The sequence below is a fragment of the Medicago sativa genome, chromosome 4, assembly GCF_051527215.1.
Source record: "Medicago sativa cultivar Bolivia chromosome 4, Bolivia_mono, whole genome shotgun sequence".
Classification (NCBI taxonomy): domain Eukaryota; kingdom Viridiplantae; phylum Streptophyta; class Magnoliopsida; order Fabales; family Fabaceae; genus Medicago; species Medicago sativa.
In genome coordinates, this window is record NC_140752.1 from 70685211 (window position 1) to 70697251 (window position 12041).

Sequence of the window (12041 nt, forward strand, 5' to 3'; positions counted from 1 at the left end):
GATGAAGTCAAGGCTTTGTCTTGGTGTTGGGCACTTAGTAGGCTCCGGATTGCTTCTTGTTTCTTCTATGAATGGTGTTGGAATCCTAGGGATTGCTTGCTTAGGAGAGGTGGTCTGGCGCTTCGCGGTTAGGGGATTTTGACAGCAGCTTTGGTGTGTTTTGGGGACTGTCCAGGTGCAGGCAGCTGTGCTGCGTTTTCTGTTTTGTAGCCTTTGCTGTGGCTGTTTCTGCCTTTGTCGCCTGCTTTAGGGTGTATTGGCTTGTTTTACTTTTGTTTTTCTTTGCCTTTGTCACCTGTGTTATGGTGTATTGGCTTGGTGTTTGTTTGGATCAGCTGCTGTTTCTGTTTTCCTCGCCTTTGTCGCCTGTGTTTTGGTGTACTGGCTCTTGTATTCCTTGCCTTTTAGCACGTCTTGTGCTGGGCTGTTGTTATGTATATGCTGTTTCCAAAAAAAAAAGCACGAAGAAAATCAACATAGTTGAAAGAAACAATGGTACTGAATACAATGGTCAAAGTTGCAGTGGAGAAGAAAAGATGTGGTCAATATGGAGCTAAGATTTTTTTTTTTTTATATGTTGGTACTACCAATGCCTCATTTTTCCAGGAAGTTGGGCTTTAACAGAGTTCTCAGTGTACTGCATTGCTTTGAAGAAAATATGAACATAGCTAAAGAAACTTTTTGATGATGAATGTCATAGTATTTCAAACATCTCTTCACAATTTTTTAGTAAAATTTGATAGTATTTGAATTCATATAGTTTCACTTAAGATCTATTCTACTTATGAGTTTGAAGAGAATGTCGGATAACTTTTCCATGCTTAGTTTATGATATTTTCTTCTGTCAAATCCCTTTTCTCCTTAGCGTGTGTTTGGTTATGCGGTGACGAAAATTGATTTTGGTTGAATTGATTTTATAGAATTGATTTTGATTAAAAGTGAGTTGAATGAAAAGTGATTTGTGTTTGGATACCTTTACAATTGAAGTGATTTGTATGAAATATGATGTTTGGATATTTTAGGTCAAAATTACTTTTGGTTGTGTAAATGACCAAAATGGGTTTCTCATATGTGTGCATTTAAAACATATTTCATTTATTTGATTTTTTACAAATTTCATTTACATCTTTAGTTAGTTATTAAATTTTATGTTTCATTATTAAATTTAATACAATTGTGTAAATATTATTAAAAAAAACTTTATACAAAAACAAAAGATTGTTAAAAAACTATCGGTAATTAAACTACTAAAATTCATATTATTGTTTCATAAAAATTAAAATTAGTTGGGCTCTTAGAATGACATAGGGCCATTAAAAAAGCCTTTCAGATGGGACTTAGTGGAACAAGAAAACAAGAAGGCGTCACAAAAAACACTGTTTCTTCCCAACAACAGTGTCTTCTTCAACCTTTGTCCTTCAGATTTCTGCAACACAAAAATAATATTTCACAGCAACAAAAAAATCACGCATACCAACGGTGAGATGGAGTAGCGGGTTTCTCAGGTAGGTGAAGAGATTTGTCAAATATAAAAAGTATATAAAAGAAACTGATGAGATTCAAGGGCAAAAGAGACAAATCCTGATATGTACTTATGCGGTGGAAAGACTCGATTTCAAAAAGCTAGACATAGCAGCTTCTTTCAAAATCGATTCTGAAGAGGAAAACGTGCGACGGCGGTAGAGTGTTGCTCGAGAACCAAACACGTCGGAATTGCGTTTGAGAAATTGGACGTGCGTTAGACCGTTTGCACCGCGTAACCAAACAGGGACTTAACCTAACACTAAGTGAAACGTTGCTGAATAGATAAAGAAGTGACCGATTGATGACATGTATGGTTCTAGGTTGAAGTTGAAGTAAATGTCATTAGAAGAGGGGTTGAATAATGATCCTTTAAAAACGTCTCTGATCTCTTTGAAAATTAAACTCTCAAGACTTTGTTTGGAGTAAGATGATTAGTAAAACAATAAACGAATATGACTTAATTACAATTTTGAACCCTCAATTATCACTTAATTTGTCCCAACATTTTAAAATCATTTAGTTTTGCTTCATCTATGGCATTTTTACACTTAAAATTGATGATTTTACATATTATAAATGACGTGAAATACGAGTATACGACTGATGATGATGAAGATTGTAGAGTGATCAACACTCGTAAAAAGGTTAAAGAGGATTTTGATGATTTTATTTTAATAAAAAAATCGGATTGATTTTTAAAAGAAGGGATATAAATGGAATTTCACATATTAATAAAAATAAAAATAAAAATAAACTATGCTAGTTAGTTAGTTAATACGAAGGGTGAGATCTAGTGTCGGAACCAGAAGCATTTGAGTCAGAGAGAAATCGAAAGAGATGGGTGGAGGACATGGACATGGCGGAACAACCTACAAAGGCGTAACAATTCATCAACCTAAGCGTTGGCACACTGTCACCGGCAAAGGCTTGTGTGCTGTCATGTGGTTTGTTCCTCTTTCTCTTTTCATTTCTTACCCTAATTTTATTTTCAATTTCGTTAATTGAAATTTTTGATATTTAGCTTCTGATTTTAAATTAATTGTTTTTCTTAGGTTTTGGGTCATGTACAGAGCAAAGCAAGATGCTCCTGTAGTATTGGTAACACTCTCAGCAATTTGAAATGAACATTTTATGATTGCAAATAATTGTAACTTTTTTTTTTTTTATTGATTGATTTGTTTTCTTTTACATTTAGGGCTGGAGGCATCCTTGGGAGGGTCATGGTGATCATGGAGACGAGCATTAATTTTCTTAGGTATGATCATTGTTTGTTAATTGTGAATTCGAATACCTTTTTTCCGAATTGTGAATTGAATGAGTAAAAATGTCATTTTTAAGTAAACAAACAAGTGACTAAATAAAATTATAAGCCGATATGTCAATTATATCAAATGACATGTGTGGGTTATGGTTATACAATATTGACAAAAAAGTGGTTTCCTACACTATGTTTAGGCGGTGATTCATTAGAATGAATTGGGATTCATGATGAAATTCATGTCCAAATAGATAGATAGATACACACTAGAGGTTCATATTGATTGAGTTCAATTTAGAATCAAATTCAGATATTAAGTTACAACATTACAACTCATGTATTGTTTAGATACTGATAGCTATGATTTATACACCCAATGCATCTAGGACTAGGAGGGTTTGGCAGATGAAGCCTGTGACGTTTCAAAATCTGGGTCGTTTTATATGACAAAGTTCCCAGGGGTGGACACTGGATGGAATAGTGGGAGGGGACAAATAAGTGTAACTCTGGTATTCAAATATTTGGTTTAATAAAACTATCAATTTTGTTTGTTTGTTTGTTTGTTCATGAGAGAGTAATTTGTGTATCATACATTGGCTTGTTTTAACGTGTTATCAAATGTGTTAGTTTTCTGTCTAAAAGTGTAGTAAAAGTTGGTATGTACATGTGTGGTATTCATGATTTACCGGTAGAGATTTTTTTTTCTTCAACAAGAGTTAGAAAATGCCACCATAGAGCCACACCTAGGAGGCTAGGTCCACCCCTGATAGTTCCACATGATGTCCCCCGATCTTCTTCCGTTGAACCTGATTTAACCCCTGCTAAGCCTACTATGTACTTTGAAAATTAGGATTTGTTGACCTTTTCTTATGGGAGTATGTCTTGTAATTGTTTATTTAGTACAATACTTATTTTGTTCCCAAGAACTAATACTATTATTTAAGTACGATTTATCACCAACAGGTCATACTAAACTTCTACAATAACTGCTTTTTCATATCTGATAAGAAATAAGATCATTCACTTTCTTCAATTTTCATATGGTATACCTTTTAATGAAGCAAGGACAATTAAGTTCTATTATCCCTCTTTATTTTCACATTTGCAAATAAGTGCCTGTTAATTCATTCATATTTAGTAAAGGACATATGCTATATATGTATACAACTTAGTCTTTGACAATATTTGTAGAAGTGGGGTTGGGGCTGTAGACAATGAAATAATTAATGAGAATATTTGTAAGAACATAATTTGCATAATTATGATTAACATATGTATTGATTTCTTGGCAGGCTTCAGCTGCAAAATCAGGAGCATCAGAACGTGAAGGATCTGTGTTCATGAATGTGTTAATCAAATGTTTACTTTGTTTCATTCAATAAATTGACTATAAAAGAAGAGATTTTTTTACATGATTCCATGAACATAGCTATGTTTGAGCACCTTACTTGTTAACTTGGATGAAGCTTTATGGTCGTTGTTGTTTAGACAAATTATCCATGTTTCTTGTGAGAAGTTTATGTTAATATATTGAGTTTGTGTCAACTACGACAAGGTTGTTTCTATGAGTTAATAACAACACGATATTATAGTGTAGAATTGTCAAGGTGAGCCAGTCCTACTCACTGAGGTTGGTTAGAAAGTGAGCTAATCTAACCCAACTCATTTTTTTTTAATGAAGACATTATGAAATTGAAAAAATGCAGAAAAATACAAAACAGGAGTAAGAGATAAGGGAGGGAACTTGAAAATGGTGGCACACTTGTATGGTTTGTTGGTTGCAATTGGCAGGGGAAGATAACAAGAGTGAGAGGGAATAAACAATGAGAGTGAACTGTGAGTTTTAGAATCTGGGAGATTTCTGTTAGCTGTGTTTTGCCATTTAGGGAAATGAGGAGAGACTCTGTATAAGAATAGAGAACTTAGAAGATGTGAGTGTGGATGAGAAGCTGAGAAACCAAGAGGGATGGCTTGTTGTTGTGTGGGTGAGAACCTGCGAATAGGGAGTTGAACAAGAAATTAGAATTTTAGAAAGGGGGAGTTTGGTGTGCCGGTGTGGTGGAAACTAACAGAGTAGCAATGGCCGGTTGAGCAGAGGGTGATAAGTATAGCAGTGTGCAAATAGGTGTTTCTCTGATGTATATAATTGTTATTGTTATAATAATTTTTTTTAAAATTCATTCTAACTAAATCACATTCTACTAATCCACTTAACTTGGGGGGTTAATTGAACTGATCAAAATCACTCACAAAAATTTGAGCTGGTATTTTGAAACTCTTGTCACTGAGAATTTGGTTGACATGCAAGCCAGAACCAAAATTTGCAGCCGTTCATTTCCATTTATTTCAAAGAGCTTTCTTTGTAAAATCTTGATTGGAATTGAATGCCTTGGATATGTTAATACATTCAGAGGAATGTACTAATGAAGCAGCAAGGTTATATTCCAGACATACTGTGATGGTAGCTTAGGGCTAACAGGGAGTTTGTATCGAAGTAGTTAAAAATGAGAATCCGACTCATCTTTCTTTCATTCTTCTATTCAAACTTGCAGTAATCAAAACAGCATTGTATAGATACAGAGTTGATAGCTCTGGGATTCTGGTCAGAAATTCTTTAAAAAACATGTCAGTTTTTGTAAAAACAAAAGTTCCTAAAACAATTGGAGATCTAAACAATGCAGAGTGATTCTTGAATGACCACAATGTCTAATGTCTAGTATAAACATAGTTAATTAAAAGTATAATTGAATAAAAAAAGTTTAAGAAAAATGCAAGCCCCATGAACATTTGTTAAAAATCAAATATAGTAAAATTATCTTGAAACTTGTGTAGTCAACTTTTAAAAGTGTAAAAAATGTGTTTTTCAATTACAAATATATATATATATATATATATATATATATATATATATATATATATATATATATATATTTTTCTTAACAAATGCACCCGAAACACTACTTAGAATGACCCAAAATTTAATCACCGTAGATTATTTTGACACAAATAACAGTAGATAAAATTATAAGATGCAGTAACTATATAATATTTGATTTCTCTTATAGTTTTAAATCGATTATACTTTTGAACAATAAATCTTTTGTTTAAATATTTAAAGAGTAAATAGACAATTACCTCCTGAAATTGAAAGTTTCGTCATTTATTCCCATGAAATTAACAAAACTTCAACTACCCCTGAAATTGCACAACGTTAATCAATTTACCCCCTCCGTCAAATTTTTCTGTTAGTCAACATGACGTTTTGCAAATACCCCCCCTGAAGTTTTGCACTTATGTACAAAATGCCCCCCGAACTTGATTTTTTTTTCTTCTTATAATTGACTCAAAAGATATTGAAGACAAACAATTAACAGTTAGCTTTAATATCTAAGTTATTTAAGACGCAATCTCTGAATTATCATGATAGAAACTGATATCAAACATAGAAATATAACAGGAATAACTTACTTTTATTGATGATAGGAATAACAGGAATAGCTCTAATGAGTGTTTTGAACTGCTTCTTTTTTTTTTTTTTATCAAAACAATGCTGAATTGAAATTCTTTTTGAAATTCTAGCTTATGACTCCCAACATAGGTGTCAAACACATCAATATTGCCAAATAGTGTTAGGCTCCATAGGGTAATGCTTATGTTGATTGTCACGTGCTCATTGTATTTACAAACGAAGTATTATTGAGTTTGGATTTCCATATCTAATAAAGTATTACAAAGTGGTTATGGACTAGTATATTGTTTTGCTTTTTGTTATCTAAAATATTGAATTGTAATACAAGATCCAAATGTTAATTGTAATATTGGATTGTAATATTGTAGATTTTAAAGTATTAAAATTAACTGTTAATTGTTTGCTTTAATATCTTTTGAGTCAAGGATAAGAAAAAAACATATAAATTTTCAAGTTCGGGGGGGCATTTTGCACATAAGTGCAAAACTTCAGGGGGGTATTTGCAAAACGTCATGTTGACTAACAGAAGAATTTGACGGAGGAGGTAAATTGATTAACGTTGTACAATTTCAAGGGGGTAATTGAAGTTTTATTAATTTCAGGGGGGTAATTGATGAAACTTACAATTTCAGGGGGGTAATTGCCTATTTACTCAATATTTAAACAAGAGTACATGTAGTTGAACATATAATTTGATCAATCGCATGCAATTAGAAGGAGAAGAGAGAACTAAAACATACTCCCTCCATTTCTTTTCTTTTGATGTTTTAGGTGATTGCACAAGTATTAAGAAATCATTAAAGTATAGGAATAGTTGTAAGGTTTAGACTAAATTGCTCTTTCTCAAAATTTCAATCTCCTTAATTATCAACACTCACCATACAAATTGAAACTTCAATTGCATTTATTATTGAAACTTCCAATTAAATGTTGTGTTTTTCAACAAGGGTAAAATTGGATAAAAAATATTAAAAATCCTAAAACATCAAATATTTTGAAATAAAGTTGAAGTCCTAAAACATCAAAAGAAAAGAAATGGAGGGAGTAAAACATACTCCCTCCGGTCACTATTATAAGCAAATTTCTACTTTTTAGATTCATTCAATAAATGATGTATGTGGTCTATATTGTAGACCACATACATCATTTATTGAATGAACCTAAAAAGTCAAAATTTGCTTATAATAGTGACTGGAGGGAGTAAGAATTTAGAGTATAGTTTTTTGTGTTTTTTTTTGGAATAAGTAATATAGGAAGCTGTAAAATCAATTTTCATTAGCTATTGATTATGGAGAAAATGAAAGAGAGATAAAACTGAATGCAATTTGCATTTAATTTCATGAGAATAAACAAAAGTTTTTCTTGGAAAAGGTAATTTAAAAAAAAACAAGATTAGATAGGATAAATGATTGTTTTTTTTTGGCTTAATTGCATGTTTGGTCCCTTATGTTTATTTTAGTTTTCAAGTTGGTCCCTTATGTTTTGAAAGTTTCAAGTTGGTCCCATACGTTTATTTTAGTTTTCAAGTTGGTCCCTTACGTTTTGAAAGTTTCAAGTTAGTCCCTTATGTTTATTTTAGTTTTCAAGTTGCTTACATTTTGGGACAAAGAAATTGAATTTTTTTTTCTTACATTTTGGGACGGAGGAAGTATATATGAATCTAGTACTAATTAATTATTATAATTAGAGTTGTAGGGTCCTTAAAAAAAAAAATTAGAGTTGTAGGGTTTAGGGGATAAAATCAAAGTAGCAAGTCCGAATAAGGTTTTATGGGAATTTGATCGAGACAGTTTTTTTTATTTTTTATAAATGGATCACTTATTGTGAGACAAAGGGAGTATCATATTACAAGTGGATGATATCAAAGGACCACAACCATGTGAAATTTTGTTGGATCCATATTACTCAAAAACATTCATGTCAATTGAATAAAGATCCCCTCCATTTATAAAAACAAATGGAGATTGTCATTAAGAAAGCGATAGAAACAAAAAACAAATGACGAGTTCTATCATTAAATGAATCACACTATCATTAATTATTTTTAAGTTTTATTGTGTTTTACTCCATCCGGTCCTATTTATAAGAAAAAGTTAGGTCAACAAAAGTTAACGTATCTCGACTGAATTTTTAACTACATACATCAACTTTTGTTGACCTAAATTTCTCTTATAAACATGACAGGAAGGAATACTATTTCTTCAAATGCAGTGGATAATAGTACATACTCCCTCCGTGTTTAATTATAAGTAAATTTGACTTACTAGGTTCATTCAATTAATTATGTATGTGATTCATATTATAGACCATATATATCATTAATTGAATTAACCTAAAAAAGCAATCTTGCTCAGAAACGGAGTTTCAATTGCAAATGGATGATATAAATGCAAACCTTCACTTTTCATATGGTTCATGCGCAGTGACACTTTTATGCACATGCAGTGCAGTGGCAAGCCAATGTTAAACCAGAATCTTTTTTCTTCTTGAAAGAACCAAAATTTCAAGTTGTCATCAACATTTATGGTTCTTTTAATTTCTCAACTGGTCATTTGGTGAAAACCAAATATTTTTTCACCTATATTTACGTTACTGATTATGTCAAACCTCATGTCGGCAGCATACTAGTGCCATATGTATTGGGCCACATGACTCCACTTGGGCCACTTATGACAATTTCAATTCGAATTCTGCTCTTTACCCAAACAGTTTTGCTCACTCCCAAAGTAAAATACAAATATACCCCTACGCATGTTAACATGCGTTACGTAAGTTAACTTACGCTAGTTGTAATGTTAACGCAACTTAAGTCACGCTGCGTGACTTAAGTTGCGTTGCGTGATGTTATTAGCCCAGGCAGAACCTCATTCTGCCTCATTTTCATCAAACAACACACACAAATCTCAATTTTCTCTCAAATTACCCAACTCCAAAATTCCTTCAACTTCAAATCAAACAACACTACAACAACAAGAACAAGTAAGCTTTCACTTAAACTATGTTGTTATGATAAAAAAATTTCACTTAATCTAGAATTTTTTAGGTTTATTGTTTTGTTAAAATTTTAAATTTTTTTGCAAGAAATTATAGAATGCTACATGCAAATGACTTATAGTGTTTAATTCTTATGATGTTTAGATATTTGCATGATTATGTTAGATTTTTTACACTTAGATTAGATTTTTTTAGATTTAGGGTTTGTTTAATTTTTGGTTATTTTGTTTTTTGCAATATATGATACAATGTTACATGCAAATGAGTAATATTGCTTAATTATTTTGATCTTTGCATGTTTATGTTGTAGTTATCATTTTTAGGGTTTATGTATAATTTGCACTCCAAGTGTTTGATGAAATATTTGAATGAGTTTTTCATTGATTGTGTTTAATTTGTAATTGTGTAGATTTGAAGCAATGGCCGGGTGGATCGACGTTCATGCAAAATTCAACGGCGGAGAAACTCAGAGGTTGAAGGTTCGGTGCCTTGATGTAACGTTAAGAGGTCTCAAGGATCAACTGAATGAATTCTACCAAGGAGTCAACCCCAGAGACACAAGGAGGGTGCAAAATATTATGTATAAACGTCCAAAGCTCGACGAGGGGAGGGTATCATTCACTTGGGTGGAGTTAAAGAACGACGAAAACGTGACGAGCATGTTTTGGGAGCACACCAAGTTCCAGTGGATCGATATGCGGGTGACGTTGCTGAGATCAACTGAAGATATCATCAAGAGCTTGATTCCACCAGAAGATCGTCGTTAGTTAGGGTAAGGTGCATTCCAACTACAACAATTGTCTTACCTCTGAAATGAGGTAATTCAAATTTGCCAAACGGCGAGGACTCAAGCATTTCGCTCGGCATTCATGTTTTTCCTTTGAAAAGATTAAATTCTTGTTAGGCTGGTTTAGATGAAGGTATTAGGTGTCAAGGAATGGACCTCATTTCGGTGGCACTTGAATACCTTAATCTAAATCAAGCCTAACAAAAATTTATTCTTTTCAAATGAAAGCATGAATGTCGAGCGAAATGCTTGAGTCCATGTTGTTTGGCAAGTTTGAATTTACCCCATTTCAGAGGTAAGATGATTGTTGTAGTTGGATTGCACATTTCAACTGCAACAATTGTCTTACACTGGATGGGGCAATTCAAACTTGTTAATCGGCAAGACTCCAACATTCGATGAGCATCTTGAACGATGGTATTCAAGTGTCAAGGAATGGACCTCATTTCGTTGGCACTTGAATACCATCGTTCAAGATGCCCATCGAATGTTGGAGTCATGCTGCTTAGCAAGTTTGAATTTGCCCCATTCAGTGGTAAGATAATTGTTGCACTTGAAAGGTACATTCCGGAATGTAATGTAATTGTTGACATACATGTCGTTTATGTAATGTAACGATACCTCTATCGCAATTTTTATTTGAATTCACGCTATCGCAATTTTTATTCGAATTTACGCTATCGTACTTTTTATTTTATTCGAATTCACGCTATCGCAATTTTTATTTGAATTCACGCTATCGCAATTTTTATTCGAATTCACGCTATCGCAATTTTTATTTTATTCGAATTCACGCTATCGCAATTTTTATTCGAATTCACGCTATCGTACTTTTTATTTTATTCGAATTCACGCTATCGCAATTTGTATTCGAATTCACGCTATCGCAATTTGTATTCGAATTCACGCTATCTTACTTTTTATTTTATTCGAATTCACGCTATCACATTTTTTTATTCGAATTCACGCTATCGCAATATTTATTCGAATTCACGCTGAATTTATTCTAATTCTTCAATACGCAATCGTAAAATAAATGCAACAATTAACAAAAATAAAGAAACAAAAATAATGGATATAAAATATCATTTTATTAATATAATTCTTATTACATTTACAATGGGGTAAAACTAAATCTGCGAAAAAATAAAAACCACCAGAAAACCTATCTTCCTGGGGTAAAACTAAAAATAAACCACAAGAAAGCCAACCTTCCTGGGGTAAAACTAAATCTGCACATTTAGTTTTACCCAATGTGGTTCTTTTCCCAAGAAAGCTGCTCACTACTTATCTTTTCCCCAGCATTCCCAGTACTTATCATCCTTTCTTTTTTTACACCAAAATAAAGAAGGAAAAAGAGAAGGAAAGGAAGAAGATTCATAGGGGAGAGAGTGAGAATGGGAGATGGTGTGAGGAAATGGGGAAGTTTAGAGGTGTATATATAGGGGGAGATTGTAACATAGGTTATATCTACCATAAATAGGGTCAAAAAACGTGTAAAAACTTAACAAAAACGTGTAAAATCAATTAAAATGCATTGAACAAAGTCAAAAAAACGTGTTCTTGAGCCCAGGATTAACACTAGCGTGAGTTAACTCACGCCAAGGATTAACACTAGCGTGAGTTAACTCACGCACAGGTTAACACTAACGCGAGTTAACTCACGCTAGTTAGGCCGGTGGTCACAACTCAAGAACACGTTTGTTGGACTTTGGTCGGTTATTCAACCATGGTTTTATTGATTTTTACAAGTTTTTTTTACTGTTTTTTGACTGCATTTAGTGCATATAAAAACTATGCACTAAATAATTTTCAATTAGGCCTTTTTTTTTTGTTACATTTAAGAAATTTATTCTAAATTAATTTATTAACTTTATTATAATTTTTTGTTTACATTAATCTAAATTATTTTCTTAACTTTATTCTAAATTATTTTATTAACATTATTCTGAAATTATTTTGTTTACATTAATCTAAATTATTTTCTTAACATTATTCTAAATTAATTT

The 12041-nt window shown here is 32.4% G+C and overlaps 1 protein-coding gene across 1 annotated transcript; it reads left to right on the forward strand.

The window, feature by feature from the left end:
* Window positions 1–2328: 2328 nt before the first annotated feature.
* On the forward strand, window positions 2329–4330 carry LOC146931403 (NADH dehydrogenase ubiquinone 1 beta subcomplex subunit). The gene is made up of 4 exons (XM_085702904.1): window positions 2329–2468; window positions 2577–2622; window positions 2720–2779; window positions 4075–4330. Exons 1-3 carry the CDS (start codon window positions 2362–2364, stop codon window positions 2768–2770), a joined length of 204 nt encoding a protein of 67 aa, XP_085559030.1. The 5' UTR covers window positions 2329–2361; the 3' UTR covers window positions 2771–2779; window positions 4075–4330.
* Window positions 4331–12041: the final 7711 nt, after the last annotated feature.

What these genes read in the sequence shown, in the direction of transcription:
- LOC146931403 (XM_085702904.1), top strand. Translation starts at nt 2,362, where the DNA reads ATGGGTGGAGGACATGGACATGGCGGAACAACCTACAAAGGCGTAACA. An exon ending in GGCTTGTGTGCTGTCATGTG is followed by an intron (nt 2,469 to 2,576) that starts GTTTGTTCCTCT and finishes TGTTTTTCTTAG; the next exon opens with GTTTTGGGTCATGTACAGAG. An exon ending in AAGATGCTCCTGTAGTATTG is followed by an intron (nt 2,623 to 2,719) that starts GTAACACTCTCA and finishes TTTTACATTTAG; the next exon opens with GGCTGGAGGCATCCTTGGGA.